The 23,395-nt window shown below is 43.4% G+C and overlaps 1 protein-coding gene across 1 annotated transcript in view; it reads right to left on the bottom strand.

Moving 5' to 3' along the window:
- The window catches only part of LOC137438171 (voltage-dependent L-type calcium channel subunit alpha-1D-like), a 429,914-nt gene that overhangs the window by 121,679 nt on the left and 284,840 nt on the right, over positions 1 to 23,395 (bottom strand). Inside the window, exons 17-19 of the mRNA XM_078766514.1 lie at positions 14,717 to 14,769; positions 7,378 to 7,502; positions 6,331 to 6,460 (exon numbers count right to left, since the gene is read on the bottom strand). Coding sequence (XP_078622640.1) covers positions 6,331 to 6,460; positions 7,378 to 7,502; positions 14,717 to 14,769 — 308 coding nt within the window. The remainder of the gene's footprint in view (positions 1 to 6,330; positions 6,461 to 7,377; positions 7,503 to 14,716; positions 14,770 to 23,395) is intronic.

The following is a 23,395-nucleotide window of genomic DNA, read 5'->3' as shown; positions in this document are numbered from 1 at the left end:
CAACAATAAACTCCTCCCTGTCTACAGGCATCGTCCCACCATCCCTCAAAATTGCTGCTGTTACCCCCATTCTGAAAAAACCTGGACTCAACCCTGACACCCTAAATAACTTCAGACCCATCTCCAACCTACCCTTTCTGTCAAAAGTTTTGGAACGCGCTGTAGCCACTCAACTCAAACATCACCTCTCTGCCAATAACCTGTATCAAACATTCCAATCCGGATTCCGCTCCAACCACAGTACTGAAACTGCTCTCCTCAAAATCACCAACGACCTTCTCCTCTCCTCTGACGCCGGCAACCTCAACATTCTCATCCTCCTCGACCTCAGCGCCGCCTTTGACACCATCAATCACACCATCCTCCTCACCCGACTTGAAACCACCTTTAACATTACCGGCACTGCCCTCTCTTGGATCAAATCTTACTTCTCTGACAGACGCCGGTTCATCTCCATCAATAACTGCAAATCCCCACTGCTCCCCTCCCCCAAGGTGTCCCCCAAGGTTCAGTTCTCGGCCCCCTCCTCTTCATCCTGTACCTGTCCCCCCTTGGTCACTTAATCCGCCGTCATGGTCTCCACTTCCACTGCTTCGCCGATGACATCCAGCTTTTCATCTCCACCAAGTCAATCTCCACCGCCACCCACTCTATCCTGACAAACTGCATCACTGAAATAAAATCCTGGCTTCAAATCAACTTCCTCAAACTTAACTATGATAAATCTGAAATAATCATCATTGGCCCAAAAACGCTCACCAAATCCACCCATAACTTCGCCATCAACATTGACGGTTTCCCAGTATCCACCTCCCCTCACATCCGGAATCTTGGCATCATCTTTGACCAAACCCTCTCCTTCGACAAACACACTAAACAAATCACAAAGACAGCCTTCTTTCACCTGAAAAACATCGCCCGTCTCCGTCCATCCCTCTCCTCCACAGCTGCAGAAACCCTCATCCACGCCTTCATCACCTCCCGTCTGGACTACTGCAACAGCCTCCTCTATGGTTCACCCTCAATAATCATCAATAAACTCCAATACATTCAGAACTCCGCTGCCCGTCTACTCACCCATTCCCGGACCCGTGATCACATCACCCCCGTCCTTTATAAGCTTCACTGGCTCCCCATCCCCCAGAGAATCCAGTACAATATCCTCCTCTTGACCTACAAAGCCCTCCATAACCTGGCCCCATCCTACCTGACTGACCTCTCCAGACACACTCCCACCCGCAACCTCCGCTCTGCTGGTGCCAACCTCCTGTCCCCCCCCCCCCCCCATCCAGACCAAATTCAGATCCTGGGGGGACAGGGCCTTCTCCATTGCTGCTCCCACCCTCTGGAACTCACTACCTCACACCATCAGAGACTCCTCCTCACTCACCACATTCAAAACATCACTCATGACCCACCTGTTCAACACTGCATTTAACATTTAACCCACAGCATTTAACCCCTGACTATCTCTTCTCCTTCTCCTTCTGCATCTCTGCAGTTGTCCCTGGTGTTGGGCTAGCGGCTAGGGTGCCGGCTTAGGATGCTAGGATCCTGGGTTCGAATCCCGGTCAATCGCTGAATTAACGCCAGGGGGGTTGACTCAGCCTGTCATCCTTCCGAGGTTGGCTAATTGAGTACCAGTTCATTGGTAATTCCCTGCTTGTCGTTAAAGGCGGCAAAAAGGGTTGGCGTCAGGAAGGGCATCCGGCCGTAAAACATTGCTTCAAAAAGGGGACCGAAAAACAACAACAACCACAGTTCCCGAAAAAGGCCAACCCCCGCCTGCGGGGAAAAATGGCCTCTAAAGGTGGTTTTTTTTTTTTTTAATCTCTTCTCCTTCTCCTTCCTTTTGCTTTGATTTATTTACCTGTTGATTTGTCCGTTTGTGAACAAAATATCTCAAAAGGTTGTGGACGGATTCGGACGAAATTTGGCAGGGAAGTAGTGTATGTGACAACGACGAAATGATTAGATTTTGGTGAAGATCCGGGTTCGGATTCGGCTTGTAGGATTTTTTAAAGTGATTCTTCATCTTTGGGAGATAGGGCCAAAATGATACACAGCAGGATATCTCAAAACGTTATGGATGGATTTGGACGAGACTTGCTGGACATGTTGTGTGTGTGACAAGGAAGAATCGATTCAATGTTGGTGAAGATCTGAATATGGATTCGGATACGAGAATTATTTCATTTTATAAATGAATCTTCACCATTGAGTGAAAGCACTAAAACCGATACATAGCACGATATCTCAAAAGGTTATGGATGACTTATGACTAAACTAGGTGGATGAGTTGGTCAGGTGACAAGAACAAGCCGATTAGATTTTGGTTCAGGTCCGAATCCAGATCCGGCCCATCATTGGGATACAAAACAAATTGTTCAGCCTGACAGAGGTGTGCGCTCTACCGAGTGCCGTTCTACTTCTTGCAATGTGTCAATGCAATGTTACAGGTCGTTTTGAAGTTGAGGGTCATTTCCTCGTTTTAGGTCGTTTTGAAGTTTAGAGTCATTTTGATGTAATACAGGTTTGCATGATTGAGCATTTCATTATTGGTGGCATGATCCAGAGGTTGGAAAGCAGTAACGCGAATACCATTCACCAAAGGCAGTGATATGCCTCCTGTGTAGGTAGATACAAGGATTCTGAGGCCATATAGCAAGGCTAACATAATAACACATTTGTATACTATCATTTTTGTACAAGGAGCAATGCAATGGTACCTCCACAATAATTTCCATAAGTGACTAAAAACACCACATGTTGTCTAAAGTGAACATTCCAGCTCAAAATCAACGAAGTAATCAATCAGTTTGTCTGCAGTCTTCAAATTAAATTCAATTGATCAATAAGCAAGATTACCGCTGGATTACTGCCAACTTTCAGCAGAGTTTCTGTCTTCAAGGTATAAATGTGTAGGCCTAAATGCCAGCTGGGAGACTGAAGTGGTGATGACTACACAATCATTCGCTTATTGGAATTCTCTTAGTAGGACTGCACATCACATAAACTTGGATACAAGTTAAATAATGTCTAGCAGGTCATTGGTTTGTGTGCAGATGTAGTTAAATAAATAAATAAACAAGAAGACATCATGCGGAGCACGATACTTGCAAAATTCGCCCCCCCCCCCCCAAAGTTTTCCATTGATACAGCAAATTGTCCATTTCATCAAGATTAAAATTTACGATCTGATCAAAGCTCGGGTCAACAGGATGAAAAGTGACGATTTTTCAGATGAAAAATGATGATTTTAGAAGTTTGACCTTGAGTTGACCTTTGAACTTTTGTCCTAAAAAAATAGTTGGTTTCCCTATTTCGTGATGCAATACGCAAATGCTGTTCTATTTTCAAGTCAATCAGATGAAAATTTATGATTTTGAAAGTTTGACCTAGAGTTTGACCCATTGACATTTTGACCTCAAAAATAGTTGGTTTCCCAATTTATTGACTCGATATGCAAATGCTGTTCAATTTTCAAGTCAATCGGATTTAAAATGGCGATTTTAGAAATTTGACCTCCAGGTGACCTTTGACCTTTTACCTCAAAATCAAGAGGCTTCTCAATTGGGACGACCTATACAACTTGGTGAAGTTTCGTGACAATCGGTTTAGAATTGTGACCTGTAGGCCGGTGACAAACAAACAGACAGACAAACAGACAGATGAAAAATCACTCATAGAGCGACACTTGGCAAAACAGAACAAAGTAGTATGGCACTCAATAGAGCATAATTTTGACCTCAAAAATAATTAGTGGTTGAATTCAGTGAGCTGATATGCAAATGGTCTTCAAGTTAATCTGATGAAAATTGGCAATTTTAGAAACGTTGCCTATGTTGACCTTTTGGCCGATGTTGACCTAAAAAATAATTGGTGGTTGGTTTCAGTAAGCTGATATGAAAATCCTTTTCAAATTTCAAGCCAATCGGATGAAAATTGAGGATTTTAGAAATTCAAAAAAAAGTGGTTGACCTTGTGAACTATGTTGACCTCAAAAATAGTTGTTGGTTGAATTCAGTTCACAGATATGTAAATCCCATTCAAATTTCAAGTGAATGGGATGAAAATTGAGGATTTTAGAAATTCAGAAAACGTTGTTGACCTTTGGCCTATGTTGACCTTTTGGCCTATGCTGATCTCAAAAATAGTTGGTGGTTGAATTCAGTCTGCCGATATGTAAATCCTATTCAAATTTCAAGTCAATTGGATGTAAATTGAGGATTTTAGGAATTTGAAAAAAGTGGTTGACCTTTGACCTATGTTGACCTTTTGGCCTAAGCTGATCTCAAAAATAGTGGGTGGTTGAATTCAGTTCACCGATGTGTATATCCTATTGAAATTTCAAGTCAATCGGATGAAAATTTAGGATTTTAGAAATTTGAAATGGTTGTTGACCGTTGACCTATGTTGACGTTTTCACCAAAGCTGATCTCAAAAATAGTTGGTGGTTGAATTCAGTTGGCCGATATGTAAATCCTATTCAAATTTCAAGTCAATCGGATGAAAATTGAGGATTTCAGGAATTTGAAATGGTTGACCTTTGACCTATGTTGACCTTTTGGCCTATGGTTGAATTCAGTTAGCTGATAGGAAAATCACATTCAAATTTCAAGTAAATCGGATGAAAATTGAGGATTTTAGAAATTTGAAATGGTTGTTGACCTTTGGCCTATGTTGACGTTTTCGCCGAAGGTGATCTCAAAAATAGTTGGTGGTTAAATTCAGTTGGCCGATATGTAAATCCTATTCAAATTTCTAGTCAATCGGATGAAAATTGAGGATTTTAGAAATTTGAAATGGTTGTTGACCTTTGGCCTATGTTGACCTTTTGGCCTATGGTTATCTCAAAAATAGTTGGTGGTTAAATTCAGTTTGCTGATATGTAAATCTCATTCAAATTTCAAGTGAATCGGATGAAAATTGAGCATTTTAGAATTTTCAAAAAAGTGGTTGCCCTTTGGCCTATGTTGACTTTTTGGCCAATGCTGATCTCAAAAATAGTTGGTGGTTGAAATCAGTTAGCCGATATGTAAATCCTATTCGAATTTCAAGTAAATCAGATGAAAATTGAGGATTTTAGAAATGTGAAATTGTTGTTGACCTTTGGCCTATGTTGACCTTTTGGCCTATGCTGATCTCAAAAATAGTTGGTGGTTGAATTCAGTTAGCCAATATGTAAATCCTATTCAAATTTCAAGTCAATCGGATGAAAATTGAGGATTTTAGAAATGTGAAATTGTTGTTGACCTTTGGCCTATGTTGACCTTTTGGCCTATGCTGATCTGAAAAATAGTTGGTGGTTGAATTGACTTGGCCGATATGTAAATCCTATTCAAATTTCAAGTCAATCGGATGACAATTGAGGATTTTAGAAATGTGAAAAAAGTGGTTGACCTTTGGCCTATGTTGACCTTTTGGCCTAAGCTAATCTCAAAAATAGTTGGTGGTTGAATTCAATTCGTCGATATGTAAATCCTATTCAAATTTCAAGTCAATCGGCTTAAAATTGAGGATTTTAGAAATATGAAAAAAGTGGTTGTCCTTTGGCCTATGTTGACCTTTTGACCTCAAAGATATATAAGATTTTGTTGGACCACGAACTCTACCATTTGGTGAGGTTTCGTGAAGATCGGTTTCAAATTGTGACCTGTAGGCAAGTATAAGTGAGCGGACAGACAAACACACAAACACACACACAAACCAGAGTGATCAGCATACTTGCAAAAAGTAACAAACAAACAAAGAAACAGACAGAACCACAAACGCAACCGACCAATATACTTGAAAAGTCTTCGATTTTGCAAGTAATAAAGATCGAGGCTCATGGAAGAACGACGTTGCAGAGGGTAAAAAGGCAACAAACTGACAGTTGTATCTCAACTGACAATATAAACTGTGGCATACAGGGAAAGAAAATCCAGGTGCAATAACGCCACGTGCACCTGTAAGCCTAAACAAAATTGGCATGCGCAATCATCTCTGAAGCTGCATATACATTTTTTGGAAATCTCCATAGGCCCAGGGTGACGGCAGCTGCATTCCAATGAGTAAACGTCAAGTACAACGTTGTTGCCAGAATTGCAGCCGCACAGTCAATTTTCAGTACCTGCTATTTACAGGTGAGAGCTTCAACGTTTTAATGCTGGTGTGATAGGGTAAATAATAGTGCAATGAAAATAATGAAAGGATGTAGTTAAACCGAATCGTTTCAACAAACCCGGTGAACTTAGGCCAAATGAACAAGATTTTTCATTGGCTAATGTCCGCACTCTCCTTATCCGTGACAGTTTACCCTTGCTGTGGCCAGGAACGGAGACCCACGTGATTGCGGAAGGATGCGCTGCGGATGGGGTCCTCGGCAGCCAGAGAGGCGCTGCTCAGCAAGATCATGATGAGTATGAGGTTGGTGAAGACATGGTGGTGGATGAGCTTGTAGCAAAAGACCCTGAACCTACACAGTTGCAAGAGTGTGAACAACAGCATACTCAGAGATGATGTATTAAAGAAAACGTGTGCACGCACATACATGCACGCATACGCGCACCTACACCTACGTACGTCTCAGGTCCAGTTTCATTTTCAACAAATAACCAGAATGTTCCCACTCATTGCCAGCTCAATCTCAATCCAAATTAAATAATCAAAACTTCTTAAAAACAAAAGAATTAGGACATCAAACTCAAAACAAACATCAAATTCCCCCCCCCCCCCCCCAAAAAAAAACAAAAAAAAAACGACCAAAAATATCACTGAAGCTTGTACGATGGAAATTGGTAACACAGGAGGAAATCATGAACAATTATAACACAGATCGGAGATCAAAGCGTTTAATTTGTGTGCTGTTTTCAAGGTACCGACTACAAACGCATCCCTCGATAAATGAGACGCTACCAGCGGGCATTCCGGGAAGGATGCGACCGGGTTTTGGCGACTGGTGTGCGGAGAGCCGGCAGTCGGTGTCTATGCTCCGCTTTAACCTCAGTGAGGTTGCCAGAATGTTGCCCTTGATGCCAATTTGGAGTTTCCTTATCAGCTGAATACCAAGAACATCATGTCCCAGAACACCGGCTTCCACTGTGATCTAGGGAAACCATTTAATTCACCTCGTTTGATCAGCCCTGGCTGAAATACATTTTTCTTTCATTCTAAAGGAACAAGATTCGTTTCAACATTCTTTCTGTATTTTTCTTTCCAAAGTTTATTTACAAATATCTCAGAATCTGAAAAAAGAGCTGTAGAAGAGTGAGGGTACCGTGCACGCTCATTACGCAAGGCCTCATGGCCGATAGGCCGAGCATTAGTACATTAAAACATGACTTACAAGTGTAGTCTAGGTGTAGGATTTGGGTTAATGTATCTGACATTCACCTGTTACTGCTGCTGAAGATGAAGAAAGCACTTCCCTCAGGTATGGGAATGGCTTTCTTCGTGAGCTGTGGTTCTGAGACCTGAAGCGCTGGTCCACTCTCCTCCTCCTCTCCGTTAGCTTTCTCCTCATCAAGTTCATTTTCACAGAACTCTTTATGTTGAATGAGGACGGCAGTCGAAAAACAAAAAGCAACAAATTTTTACTTTCCAAAATTGTCACCCCACCACCTGTCGATACCTTTGTTATGAGGCATCTCGTGATAGCACGTGTTGTGTTGTTGTATAATTGTGTTTGAAAAACGGAAATAGCTAAAAACTTGCATAACAACCCCTAAACTCCCAATGAAAAAACATATTGTTTCCCTGACCTTCTCAGGTCCGAGACACTTCCACAGAGGTATACATGTACACACACACCCCTCCTTTATAGAACGAGTGCAATCATCAACCGTGCTGATTAGAGTGCTGTTCCTTCATAATATTGAGAAGGCAGATGGGTTGTCAGCATGTTGTTCGTTTTCTATTGGATGGTAAATCAATTTAGTGACAATCAAAAACCTGACATTTTATAGCGGACAAACAGTAAACAGGTTGCTGTGTTAGCTCTGCATTTAAAGTTAATTTTGTCTTGCTAGTGATACCTGAAGCCTTCTTGTAGGACCGTGTGTATTTATGGCATTACTTGTAAAAATCTGTCAAAAATGACAGGTTGGAACAGTTTATTTGACGGTGCAGCCTTGTGAGCATAGCAAAGTCTGAAGCCTGGGCCTAGTGTCATGTCAAGTGTGTTTTATCTTCGATATTTATCAGCTATCCTACAGAGGTAAATTAACACTCATTTTACTCTGTGTGCGTTGCACATCACGTGCAGCGAATTTCACCTCCCTGTGCCTTGTATTTATTGTTATTTTAAAAAGCGTTTCTGTCCACCGCCCTTGAGGCTCGGTTTGCAAGCCACCGTCTACAATTCCAATAGACAAGATATAATTATTCTTTCATGGAAAATGTTCTTCGACTTTGTTTTATCCTAAAAACTAGACCATAGTGAACACACATTCGTGTTAAAAGATTGGCCTTTAAAAACATACCCTTGTGAGGGGGACAGACAAATACACAAACTGACGTTGTGTTCTATATGGTAGATTGCCAAGGTGCATGTGTTTTGATTCACCAAGCTCTGCCTGACCATGTACCTGGTCTTTCAGTTTGGGGAGACGTGTTTAGTTTGGTCCCAATATTTAGCTTTTCATATAAAAAAGAAAAATCGTTCATATTTTAAAAGGCATTTCTCACCAAAGTTCACAGTTGGATTTTAAGCAACAAGCCTTAGAAACCTTCAAGGCCGATTCTTAATATATGCTGAATATGCACTCCTTCGAGGAGAGATTGTGTGGAGAAGAAAAACCTTTGAAATGTCGAGTTTTGGGTTGAAATGTCAGTGAAGTGCAATATAATGAAAGATGACGTTTTGATAGCATCAGCGAGTTGTGCGGCCTCGTGGATTGTGGCATTCCTCCGAGAGGATGTGATTGCGTTCACAGGAAAGATCCTGCAGCATCTTTTACACGCATTAGGTTTTGGCTTCGTATTCATAAAATGTCTTTCAACCTCACAGAATACAATTCATATTTTTGCTCGAAATTTCTCTGCATCGACTCATCCTGTTAGTGGCATTAATCAGATATGGAAAGTATTACTGCCATTTGCAAGACTGATGGTATGAACCACCCCTGAGCTTGGGGATTGTAAATTGGTGAAACTCAACTAGCTACCAGTGTGGTGAAAACTATGAACCGTTTTGGTCAAAAATCATTAGATTGTCATCACAACCCAACCGTCCGCCAACTATCCGCGACTCAGGCTAAGACTGCACACACTATATATTTAATGCTTCAGATTCATATTTCACCTGGTCTAATCGATCTTGTTGCGAATTCTTGTTTATATACCTTTACTTTCCAAGTCATCCCTATTTCTCATATTTCTTTAGATTTTTATTTCGTTGGTTTTATTTTTAGGGTAGGGGAATGAACAAACAATCTCTCACAGACATTGGAATCACAAGATCCATACCCATCAATACGCATACTATCTACTAGTCCTACAACAACTACTGGGGATGCCTCTTCGCAACGCAAGTCGGGGACCAAATCTTCCCCATTCGTCCCTGCTGTCCGGATTAGCCAGGGCAGCGCGGTCACGATCAGAGTGTCGGTCAATCCCCATGGACCTGCCCCTTTCCACCTTGTCTTTTTTTTTGTAAACTCAGTCGAGGCTCGTGTAAGCGCTAACACGTAGAACATATAATAAAGGGAGCAGGAGACAAGAGGGGTACAGAGACGGAAGCACAAAAACAGTAGAGAACAGGGATAGTGGTTGATCTGTGGAAGGGAGAGGGCTGGGGTGGGGTACACAGGATAAAAACAAATGGACACTACTCGGACTTTCAGGACAGAAAACCGAATTTGAAAAAGGTGGATTTTGTGTAAATGAACAGGGATAGAAAAGATGAAGGATTTGGATTTATTTTCTTTTTTTGTATACAAGATCGAGGCTCGTGAAAGAGCGAACATTAATCACACAAAAAGTCAAACCGACACATAAAACACAAAAAAATAAGGGGAGCAGTAGATAAGATGGGGAGAGAGGGGGAAGGACACAAACACAACATTTGAGAGCAGGGACATCGGGAGAAATGTGGGAATGGGGAGGGCTTGGGGGAGGTGGGAGAGGTATAAAACATATGAACACTGCAAGGACTTCCAGGAAAGAAGTTGGAATTTCCAAAAAAAAAAGTGTATCTGGGTTGAATTAGCGGGGGGTAGAAAAGATCAAGGTTTTGGATGGGGGAAGATAAGAGGTGGTGGTGAACAGCTGTTTTAAAGACCTGGAGGGAGGAGTGGGATTGAAGAGAGTGAGGGAGTTTGTTCCAGAGGCGGGTGAAAAGAGGAATGAAAGAGTGAAGGTGAGCAGAGAGCCTAGATTTTGGCAGTTTAACCATAAGAGGGTTGCAGGCAGATCTTGTGCGACCTGAAAGAATATTGGGGGGGACAGAGCACAGAGAGAGCTGGGGGAGCAAGGCCGGAGAGGAGTCGGTAGAAGACAGAAAGACCACCAACCTGCCTGCGGTGAGTGAGTGAAAGGCCCTCGGAGTTAGCTTCATTGCAAGAGATTCCAATGATTTTGAAAGCTTTGGTTTCAACAGCGTGAAGCCGAGCTAGGTGAGAGGCAAGAGCACCGGCCCAGAGGGGGGAACAGTATTCCATTGAGCTGCGGATGAAAGCCTTGTATGTTGTGAGGAGCTCAGGTGTGCCAAGGAAAGACTTCGCACGACGGAGGATGCCCAGTCGGCGACTGGCTTTGGAGGCCAGCTTGGAAATGTGGTTTTCCCAAGAAAGATTTTCCCAAGATTTTGGCAGATGGGGAAAGATAAGAGATGGTGGTGAACAGCTGTTTTAAAGACCTGGAGGGAGGAGTGGGATTGAAGAGAGTGTGGGAGTTTGTTCCAAAGGTGGGAGAAAAGAGGAATGAAGGAGTGAAGGTGAGCAGAGAGTCTTGATTTTGGCAGTTTCACCATAAGAGGGTTGCTGACAGATCTTGTGCATCCTGAAGGAATATTTGGGGGACAGAGCACAGATAGAGCAGGGGGAGCTAGGCCGGAGAGGAGTCGGCAGAAGACAGAAAGAACGCCTCTGGCCACACACACTCACACACACTTTTTCTTTTTCTTTTTCTTTTCCTTTTTTTTTTTTTCTCTCTCTCTCTCTCTCCTCTCTCTCTCCTCTCTCTCTCCTCTCTCTCTCCTCTCTCTCTCTCTCTCTCTCTCTATATATATATATATATATATAGTGGCCCTGAATTTGTGAAGGCAGGAGTACACCATCCTGGATGTGGAGTATCTCTGGGTCACTCCTGCGAGTTTGATCGGCAGTTTCCTTGCCGTGGGCTTGTTTGAGAGAACTGTCCAGGGCTATACAACAACAACAACAACAACAACAACAACTAGTCTCACCAATGTCCAAGTACCACATTATCCTCAGTGCTTCAAGTTACCTATCTAATGCCAGGTTAAACCTATATACTGATACTGCTGCCACTACCTCTCCAATAAGACAATTCCATGCATTAACTACCCTCTGAATGAAATATCTCAGTCTTACTACTATCCTAATCCTAAACCTCTTCGTTAAAATAATGGATGTGTGTGCCCCCTGGTCCAATCAATGTCTATTCTGCTGATAAATCCTTCTGTACTTATTTTCTTTATACCTTACATTATCTTAAATATCTCAATCAGATCATCTCGTAATCGTCCCCCTTTCTAAAGTATAAAGCAACTTAAACTCAATGTTGATGTCACTTTTTCATTCCAATCAAAATTGAACAATTATATGATTGAAGCTGAAATAAAGCTTTGGGTAGTTATGCTGCCATGCCCATTGGAATTGACAGTGAGTACTGAGTAAAGAATTGAGGCCTATATAGTCCAAGCCATTTAGCCCAAATATGGGGCCAGATAGGAAAAAACTGCAACACTACATATCAGTGCGAAATTGTATGCAGTAATATATACCAGATAACATATCAAAAGTCTAAAGCTCTAAAAATATGGGGTGTCTGTCAAAATCACTGGTACATGGACCCCCCTTTTCATCCTTTTGCGGTACGATTTGTTCACATTTTGCGATACATTCCGAGCACATGGTATATAATTATACTTTTAATATCAGGAATTACAGCATGTTACAGCCCCAGTACGGCCCGTACGGAACAAAAAAATAAGCACGTAAACAAAATTCCCAATAGCTAAATACTGATCACTGATATGCAAATACATGAATCACTTGTCATGACTGTTTCAGAATTATGGCACATTTTGTTGATTAAAATCACAAACTCATAATAAAATCACATATAGAGAAACTAATAATACTGACTCATAAAATACTGTCGGAAGTCAAGGATTCGCTTAAAAGTAAAAAAAATGTCCACAATTAACTAATTCAGCTGCATGTAACAGTCTATAACAACAGTCCACTACCTAATCATCATTTTCCTCGTCATCGTCGTCGCTGAAACTGTCCAGGACGGAGTTGGTGCAGCCAGATCCACGGCATTGACCACAAGCAGGAGAACACTCCAAGTTGTTCTTGCGGCATGTACACCGTGCGGAACCACAATCGGTCGAACAGTTGCACCGGATAACATTCAACAAATCCTGAGGTGCTGGAGGGAGGTCGGTCATAACAGGAACAAGATTGCCGTCGCTCATTCTCCAGCCCCAATCCACTGGTTGTAGGCTGTTGTTTCCTTTCCACTGCTGTATTTGCAGATACACCCGTCTGCTGTGATATCTCGCTGCAGCAGATGTGGGCGGTAAGGTCTGTGGGAGTATCTTCGAAGTCTTGACTGCGACCTGTTCACAAAACCGCTTGTACCTGAGGGAATCCAAACTTTCATCAGGTTTACCCTTGTAGAGACACACGAGTGCTATCTCTCCTGCAGCCTCGACCACATCTGGTGATGCATCCTCAGCCAAGAACTGTTGGGATTGAGTTTGGAAGAGTGTGCTCATCATGAATTTCTTCAGTGACGCTCCTTTGCCAAGGCCGTACAGTCGAGACGTCGTGTCACATCCCAATACTGCATGTATGAATAGGATGCTTTCACACACAGCTGCACCTAGCTGACGTTTCATGGACTTCACATTCCAGATGTGGTTTGGTTTTGTAGTGGATTTTGCCTGACTATACATAAACAAGTCGTGTGCTTCTAGGTTTGCGTAGAAGCAGAGTAGGACGATCAGATCTGTGTCTTCTCCTATAAGGGCTGTGTTCCTCATGTTCGCCGAACTGACTGCGGTCTGGACGATTAGCAGGTCAGCATCTTCCTGGGAATGATGGGTCTGGCATCCAGAAAGCCGGAGGTATCTGCTCAACATGTTGATGAAGTTCTGTTTGTTGTTGAGATTTCCCAGGAAGATGTCTTTCTTCATGGTCAACTTCATGTCATCAGTGAAAGTCACTTCTGGTCCACCTCTACCTGCTGCTCGCCTCTGGTGGGTCATGTGCTTGGTTGATTGACCAAGATATCCATCAAATATTACGATGGCCTTTCCGTACTTTCTTGTAACATAGTCACAGTGGAGCATGCAGATCTCTCGATATGTTGGTGAACCACGTGGCCATGGTATACGGTGCAGCAGACTTCCACCATCCAAGACATACTGGATTTCGCTGATTGACTCTATGGTACCTGGTTCAAGTTTAGACCAGATAGCATCTCCGAGTACGGACTTCTGGGCTTCACGTAGCATCAGCTTTTCATCAAACAGCGCAGGTGGATGAGGACATAACTCAAAGCGAAACATCTCTTCCTTATCTTCAGCAGATTTTGAGATGATGATGAGACGCTGAAATTGCAGTTCTGGGTCTATCTGTACCTGGTCTTTACCAACTCGCACAGATGATCTGGCCTTCAGAAATGTGGTGGCTTGGTCTTTGCGCTTGAACGTGTAGTGGACAACTGACTGATTTGTCATGGAGTGCATGATCTTGTCTCCAATGAGCTTGGCATTGTCGACATCAACCTTACTGCCAGCGTTGACACCAGTCATTATGTTCCTGAGGGATGGATGCCACTTGAAAGGATTTCTGTCAACTAGAGCGACCTGTAGTGTACTTGTATCTTGCATGTTGCGATGCTGCCTGGTTTTGCCCATCTCTTTGTTCTGTTCACCTGTGCTGTACTTCACTCCAGTGAGCTCTTGCATTGATCTGTTCGTCTCCGAACAAGCCGGCATGGACAAAAGCCACGTTAACCGTTGTTGCTCTGTCATTCCTCTTCCTCTTGTTAACCCCCCGCTGGTCTTCATACTTCTCATGAGTACTTGCTCAATCATCAGGTCTGAGGAAATGCCAGCCCAATTGGCTCTACTACTTCTTCGGGCGACATGGAAGCCCTGAGTAAACTTACGGTGCACATCTGGATAGTCCTGTTCTAAGCTGTGCATTATTTGCAGGTAAATCCTGGCAGACTTAGCATAGAGTGAATGACCTGAGGCTGCTACATATGGTAACATATCAGATACAGCTTCGAGGTGCAGGGACCAGTTTCCCATACGCTCGGCTTTGATGAATTTTCTTAAGATCTTCACCATATCCATATACTGTAACCACAGTTTCGCTGTTCGGTCTTTGGTCAATGATTCTGTCTGTGTTTGAAAGACTTTGCTGATCTTGTCAAGGATTGGATCACTTGCTACATCGTTGGAAGATCGTGTGCCTTTCATCAACGCATCATACAGGGTCCTTGCTTTACTCACATCTGGATGAATCACATCATCATCGGCCAAGCCACTCATTGCATCTTCATCCCGAACTGGCAAATCTTCTGCAGTTCTGTATTGTGTTCCTCCAAGAGGATCAGACAGGAGGAGTGCATTCAGGACAGCATCCAGGAGGATGTGTGCCCGTACAGCCCTGGAAATTGCTTTTCCTGTTAGGATGTGATCCACTGCATTTGGTGCGTATATGAGTTCTAGCAGCTCCTTCAACCCAGAACCACCCATGAGGTGCCCTATGCTGCCAAGGAAGCTCATTTCCATATGAAAGGCACCTAGCCTTACCACAATACGTCGCATGGGGCTTCCATCTGGCTCCGAGAGAATGATCGACAATGCCTTCCACCATAGTGGCTGATCAAAGGTGATGATGGTAGGTACATCATGTTGTTTAGCATGTTGCGCAATGTAGTTGAGAGTGGAGTAGATGCATGTAGTGTCGCTCGAGCTCAAATCAATCATTGGGAGAAACAGGACAGACGATTTTGAATGCTGGACACCACGATGTAAGAGTTGCATCATCCCGGACCATGCAGGTCTTGGTATCTTGAACAGCAGTGACGTCTTCCACAGTACATCAAGGTTGACCTGGAACAGTCTGTATTGGGTCACTGCGCTGGTCACTAACAACATTAATAGTCCGACTTCCCTTTTCACGAAGTGTCACTACTGGATTATCGTTGTTGGTGGATTCATTGCAGAACACACACGAATTGGCCGCCATTCTTCAGGGTTGGATTACCTGCAAATATAGAAAAGTTGAATATACTATTACTGTATGTTATTGCCAATAGACCTAAACATACTAAATACATGTCATTGATGGGATTAAAAACTAAGATATATATGGTTCACAAACAAATAATGATGTACCGTCGCTTGCTGTGGAGTGAGCAGTCTTTGTAAAACGGGGTGTGGTTAAATAAGACACTAAAACAGTAAAAACTTCACTTATATATACAATATTGTACAGTATGATATCCTTTATTTATTATATCGTGCTAGTGATTAGGTCCAGTGTATAAAATAAGCAATAGAAGTTCAGAGAGCGACAATAATCATAGCATGCGGCATATGTACGTCTTTTAACATGGGGCTAAATGGAGAAAACTTGATTGCATTATTTGAGAGTCACCCCATATTTTTAGACCTTTATACTTTTAGTATGTTATAAAGGTACCTTGAGGGTAATCAATACTAATGAGATCGGTAGTGTTGCAGTTTTTTCCCCGTCAAATGCTAAATGGCTTGGACTAATATGGCCTGGTATTAAAAGCAAGACAAGTAGGTTGTGGTTCCAACAGGCAAACACAATCGTTTACAAGATACATATGAGGTGGCGTGCATCCAATGACATTATAGAAAAGGAATAAAAAGTGACGTATCATTGTATGAATTACTAATGTACAACAACTTTATTCTTATAATAAACCCGTCATAGTGATGTTACTTACTGAGTGTACTTTCTACAAGGGGAGTTGAAAACATTCTTATGAAAGAAATACTCTATAGCATAATCCAAGATATGCCAACATTATATATATATCTGATATATATGTATTAGCAAAGGTACCCGTCAAAGATGGGGGTTCGTGGGTGTCTCACCTGAAATGAGCAATTTCCTTTGGATTGCGTATTGGTAGAAACGGGATTTCAGTGTAAATATTCAGTGAGCAAATGTCACAATGGGTGCAGCTGGTAACCTTGACGACCTCGTTCCATTCTATCAGCTAAGATTTCCAATCCATACTTGTTGTACCTCTGAAGTACTGCTCGGGAGTGAAGGTGATATTATGAAAGCCCAGCTGGGAAACGGGTTCAGGCATGTTTTGGGCCTACCGCCTGACGGAAGATCACCAAAATTCTTTCCAAACCAACCGACCACGTCCAGGCACCTATCCCCCTCTACATTGTTTCTTCAGCTCCCGACCTTCCACCTCTCTCTATACTCCCCATAGCTTTGCTTTCAGCAATTTCCCATCGCATTTCTTTCTGGTTTCCCATTCAATGATCCATTTATCAGTAGTTTCAGTTTCACTTTTCAACATCAGTTTCGCTTTGAGATATCAGTTTAGCTTCGTCATTGAAACTTGGGATGTGATACAAATTGTGCACAGAAAAGGTCGTCAAAAACGATTTTGGGAGGAAATTTTTTACATTTATCTAAGAGATCTAAAGTTTTTTTGGAGGTAATAAAGGGATCTAAAGTGTTTAAAGATTCAATGCTCTTAAAAGGGCCAATTGGGGTCCAAAGGTGTCTAAGGACGAAAGAGCAAAAGGGTCAAAAGTGTCCAAATGGTCTTAAATTGTCCAAAGAGTCTTGAATTAGCTAAAGGGTCTTAAATTGGCCAACGCGTCTTTAAAAGTCAATAGGTCTGAAAAGTGTTGAAGGTGGTGTATATGTCTCAAAGGGGTTGAAATGGGTATGAAAGGGTCTAAAGGGTGTAAAAGGTCTCAGGGTTTTAAAGTGTCGAAAGGGATTTAAGGGGTGTAAAGGATCAAAGGGATCTAAGGGAGTGTAAAGGGTCTTAAGGGTGAAAGGGGGTCTAAAAGGGTCAAAGGGGTGTAAAGGGTATAAAAGAGTTTAAAGGGTCTAAAGGTTGTAAAGAGTCTAAAGAGGTGTAAAAGAGTGTAAAAGAGTGAAGCTGCAGTGTATAAATTACCTCGGGTTCGTAAATTAATTAACTCGGGAGTGTAACACAGCAATAACGGGCCAAATGACCTCATCATCAAGGTATAAACCCCTATTCAGCTGCATCGTTAAAAATATGAAGGTAGAAAGTTTCGTTGTGATTAACCTTTGGAGCTCAAAGACCTTGTCCAAGAGGGTTACAAACCTTTCTTTCCGAGGGGTTTGTGTCACTCGATGGGGACTTAACTAACCAGAGACCTGTTAGGTTATTGAGGGACACGGAAGCACATCAATATTTGATGCTCGAGGGCATTTTGCCATTGTCTGAAAAACCTGCAACTGGGGTTCGTGTCCTCTTACAGGGGGTTGGTGGCTTCGTTAAAGCTCCTCTTCATGTAAAGTCTGAGTTGGTGTCAGGACCGGTCACCGTATGTTTACAAGCCACTCTTCCTGTGGAGGGAATTTCTTTTATTATCGGGAACGATTTGGCCGGTGGTCGAGTTTCAGGTAATCCGATCTTGGTGGAAAAGCCCAGTATGGAAAATAACAGCACAGTTAGAGCAGGAGATTCCGGGTATCTTTCCATCCTGTGCAGTGACTCGTGCTATGGATAGGAAGTGCTCTGAAGAGAATGAGAAGGAAGGTGATGTGTATTTGGGTTCCAAAGAGATATTGGAGGAAAGTTCTGGGAGACATGGTAGTAAAGGGAGTAACACCAAGGAACCTAATGATAAGGTTTCATCTGGACCAAAGGATAAAATGGAGTGTCAGAGACATCTGGGAACGAGGCTGAACAAACGGTGCTTGTCCGAAAGAGACTTGTTGAAGAGCAACACAGAGATTCTGAACTCCGGAGTCTGATTGGTAAAGCCATTACAGAGGAAGAGGCTATGAAGGTATCGGTTGGTTACTTCATGAAAGAGGAAATACTTATGAGAAAATGGAGACCACCGGAGGTACCAGTGAATGATGAGTGGAAAGTCCATTACCAAATTGTGGTGCCACAACCATACTGAAAGGAGATATTGAGTTTGGCACATGAGACACTTTTGGCCGAACACGTTGGGGTGAACAAGACGTGTGAAAGAATTCTGCCACATTTTTTATGGCCAGGATTGCGACATGATGTTGTGGAATTCTGTAAATCTTGTCATTCTTGTCAGCTGGTGGGCACACCTAATCAGAAAACTCCTTCAGCACCTTTAAAACCGATTCCAGCTTTTGAAGAACTATTCAGCCAGGTCATTATTGACTGTGTAGGTCCTTTACCTAAAACTAAGGCTGGACATCAGCATATGCTGACCATCATGTGTGCTTCCACTAGGTTCCCAGAAGTGGTGCCTCTTAGGAAAATTACTGCGACAGTTATTGCGAAGGCCTTGATTAATTTTTTCACCCTGGTTGCCCTACCTAAGGTCATCCAGTCTGATCAGGGTTCCAACTTCATGTCAAAGCTTTTTCAGCAAGTGGTACACCTGATGGGAGTGAAGCAAGTAAGATCAAGTACTTACCATCCCGAGAGCCAAGGGGCCTTGGAAAGGTTTCACCAGACATTGAAGAATATGATCAGAACGTATTGTTTTGAATGTGACAAGAATTGGGATGAGGGAATAAATACCCTTATTGCTGTTTGCTACGAGGGAATCTGTTCAGGAGTCATTGGGATTCAGTCCTTTTCAACTCGTGTTTGGACACACAGTTCGAGGACCATTGAAACTAGTGAAGGAACAGTGGCTACAAGAGGCGTCGCAGTCAACTGTGTCAGAGTATGTGTCAACAGTTAGGCACAGATTGGCTAAGGCCTGTGAAGTAGCGAGAGGAAACTTGAAAGCAGCACAGGACAAAATGAAAGTGAGACATGACAAGACTTCTCAGATAAGAAATTTCAGTCCTGAGGACCGAGTGCTAGTGATGCTTCCTGTTCTAGGTCAGCCGCTACAGGCTAGATATTTTGGTCCCTGTGCCACCGAAAGGAGGGTCAATTTAACGGATTTTGTGGTGACAACTCCAGACCGATGGAAAAAGCGGCGGCTCTGTCATGTTAACTGACTGAATAAATATTACGAGAGGAAGCCTGTGGAAAAAATGGCTCCTGTCTCACCTGTCGTACCTGTAGTCGGTGTGCAAGAGAATCCAGAGTTTGAGTTCAGTGTAAAGTTCGATAGCATTGATGACCAGGCTTGCCCTAGATTGATGAACACTGAAGTGTTAAGGAACCTAGACCAGAAATTAGGTCATTTGACGAGGGAACAACAAGGACAATTATCCAACCTTATTTCTGAGTTTGCGCATTTGTTCACAGATGTACCTGGTCATACGATCTGGTATGTCATGATATTGATGTGGGGGAGGCCACTCCCGTGAAACAACACCCCTACTGGATGAACCTTGTTAAGATGGATTCTCTCCAGAAGGAGGTTCAGTATATGTTGGAGAACGACATCATCAAACCAAGCAGCAGTGAATGGAGCTCACCATGTGTGTTGGTTCCAAAACCCGATGGCAGTTTTCGCTGTTGTTCGGATTTAAAATGGGTTAATACAGTGACAAAGACAGATTCGTATCCTATCCCGAGGATTGATGGCTGTATTGATATAATACGGCCCAGCTAAATTTGCTCACAAATTTGACTTGCTGAAGGGGTATTGGCAGATTCCTCTTACCGATTGGGAAAAATTAATTTAGGCTCTCTTAAAAATTAAAAATTAATTAATTTACCTTCCAAAGTAAATTGCTCTCTCTCATGCACAGATTTATCCCATCTCGTCTTCAGTTGTCATACCCTTCCTCCCGTCCATGGTACACGGAATCTTGTGGTGAGGCTGTTGCCCAGAAACAACTTGCCTTCGTCTCCTGGAAAGCAAATCCAACGGAAGGAAATCTCATTTCCTTTCACAAAGCCCGAAACAAGTGTGTGTCCACCCTCAGGAGAGCCAGGAAACAATATCTCTCCGTTCTCAAAACCGAACTCTCTTATCTGTCTCCCTCTTCCAAATCCTGGTGGCGTCTGGTCAAATCCGTTTCTGGTGTTTGTTCCCCCTCCATCCCCTCCCTTACCTCAAACGGCTACACAGCTGACTCTGCACGTGAAAAAGCTGAATGCCTCAACTCTGTGTTTGCCTCTAAATCTTGTGTCCCAAACTCATCCCTCTCTGTACCCACCATACCCAGTCGTACCCTGCTGCTCCTGGACTCCGTGTCCTTTCCTCCTGACAAGGTGGAAAAGTTTCTGTCAACCCTCGACTCTGATTCTGCAACTGGATCCGACGGCATCAGCCCACGGCTCCTAAAATCCTGCTCTGCTGCTCTATCTCACCCTCTCTCTGTTCTCTTCACCCTCTCTTTTGCTCAAGGTCAACTGCCATCTGCTTGGAAATCAGCCAACATCACCGCTTTGCACAAAAAAGGTGCAAAAACAGATCCTAGCAACTACAGACCAATCAGCCTTCTCCCAATTATCAGCAAAGTCATGGAATCCATCATTGCTTCGGATATGAAATCTTTCCTCTTCTCCAATGGCTTGATCTCTGATCATCAATTTGGTTTCAGACCAGGTCACTCTACTCTGGACATGCTGCTTCTGCTGTCTCAACAATGGATGGAGGTCCTCAATGCCAAACAGGAAATTAGAGCTGTCTCCCTCGACATTTCACGTGCCTTCGACACGGTCTGGCACCCCGCTCTGCTCACCAAACTCTCCTCCTTTGGTAACCATGGAAATCTCCACGCATGGCTGGCGGACTTCCTCTCTAGTCGTCGTCAACGTGTGGCCCTGAATGGGTTTCTCTCATCTCCTCTTCCTGTTCAGGCTGGAGTTCCCCAAGGCAGTGTTCTGGGCCCCGTGCTTTTTCTGGTCTTCATCAATGATCTCTCTGACTCTCTCGAAAATCCTCTCTATCTCTTTGCTGATGACTCCACTCTCTGCCGCTCCATTCCTCTTCCCTCAGATCGGCAGTCTGCTGCCTCCTCACTCTCTGAAGACCTGGACAAAATCACAGACTGGTCAAACAAGTGGAACATGTCTTTCAATCCTGACAAATCTCACACTCTTACTATGTCTCTCCGAAAAGATCGACTGGACAACCCTCCCATCTACTTTCTCAACAATCCTCTCCAAGAAGTTCTGTCGCTCAAGATTTTGGGTCTCACTATCTGCCATGACCTTTCTTGGGAAAACCACATTTCCAAGCTGGCCTCCAAAGCCAGTCGCCGACTGGGCATCCTCCGTCGTGCGAAGTCCTTCCTCTGCACACCTGAGCTCCTCACCACATACAAGGCTTTCATCCGCAGCTCAATGGAATACTGTTCTCCCCTATGGGCCGGTGCTCCTGCCTCACACCTAGCTCGGCTTCACGCTGTTGAAACCAAAGCTTTCAGAATTATTGGAATCTCCCGCGATGAAGCTATCTCTGAGGGCCTTTCACTCACTCACCGCAGGCAGGTAGGTGGTCTTTCTGTCTTCTACCGACTCCTCTCCGGCCTTGCACCCCCAGCTCTCTCTGTGCTCTGTCCCCCAAATATTCCTACAGGTCGCACAAGATCTGCCAGCAACCCTCTGATGGTTAAACTGCCGAAATCTCGGCTCTCTGCTCACCTTCACTCTTTCATTCCTCTTTTCTCCCGCCTCTGGAACAAACTCCCTCACTCCCTTCAATCCCACTCCTCCCTCCAGGTCTTTAAAACAGCTGTTCACCACCATCTCTTATCTTCCCCCATCCAAAACCTTGATGTTTTCTACCCCCGCTAATTCACCCCAGATCCACCTTGTTTGAAATTCCAACTTCTTTCCTGGAAGTCCTGGCAGTGTCCATATGTTTTATACCTCTCCCACCGCCCCCTTCCCATGCCCCCCCCCCCCCAAAGCCCTCGCCCTCTCTCAGATCTCTCGATGTCTCCATGTCTCTCGGTCCCTGCTCTCAAATGTTGTGTTTGTGTCCTTCCCCCTCTCTCCCCATCTTGTCTACCGCTCCCGATGTTATATGTTTTATGTGTCGGTTTGTCTTTCTGTGTGATTAATGTTCGCTCTTTCACGAGCCTCGACCTTGTATACAAAAAAAAAAAAAAAAAAAAGGCCATAGTCACACCAAATGGGTTGTATCAGTACAAGGTTCTTCCATTTGGGTTGAAAAACGGTCCTGCTACGTTTCAACAACAAATTAATAAGCTTATTGCAGACCTTGAGGGGGTGGAGGCTTATCTGGATGATGTCATCATTCCCACCATGATAGTGAAAGATCATCTTGAACAAATTCATGCATTCTTCAAGAAATTGACCGAGGCAAGGTTAACCATCAACTTAGCGAAGAGCGAGTTTGTAAAAGCACAGGTGGTGTTCCTAGGTCATGTAGTCAGTCAGGGTCAAGTGCAACCAGTGACAGCCAAGACAGAAGCCATTGATCGCTTCCAATTTCCAAAAGGGAAGAAGGAGCTTATGTGATTCTTGGGTATGGCTGGTTGGTACCAGCGGTTCTGCAGGAATTTTTCTGATGTGGTAGCCCCTTTAACGAATTTGCTGAGGAAAGAGACCAAGTTTGTTTGGGATGACAAATGCCAGGCTGCCTTTGCCCACATCAAAGCGATATTAATGAGCTCTCCTGTCCTCGCAGTGCCGGATTTTCAAAAACCTTTCAAGTTGGCCATTGATGCAAGTGATGTGGGGGCTGGGGCAGTTCTATTACAGGAGGGTGATGATGGAATTGATCCACACGGTGTGTTACTATTCGAGGTAGTTTGACAGACATCAGAAAAATTATGCCACTGCGGCAAAAGAGACCCTTGCTCTCCTACTAGCTCTACAGCATTATGAGGTGTATCTAGGAACTACTACCTTTCCGATAAAGGTTTTCACTGATCACAACCCCTTAACCTTCATTCAAAAAATGAAAAATAAAAATCAGAGGTTGATGAGATGGAGTTTGTCTTTGCAAGAGTTTAACTTGGAAATTAGGCATGTAAAGGGCAGAGACAATGTAGTCGCCAATGCTTTATCCAGAGTGAATTAACCTTGAGGATTCCTGTGCATTGTTTGGAATTTTTGTTGCTTA

This window comes from Myxine glutinosa, chromosome 12, assembly GCF_964187855.1.
Source record: "Myxine glutinosa chromosome 12, kmMyxGlut1.1, whole genome shotgun sequence".
Taxonomy (NCBI): Eukaryota; Metazoa; Chordata; class Myxini; order Myxiniformes; family Myxinidae; genus Myxine; species Myxine glutinosa.
Note: the sequence above shows the minus strand (reverse complement) of the source record. Positions and strands in the feature narration are given on the sequence as shown.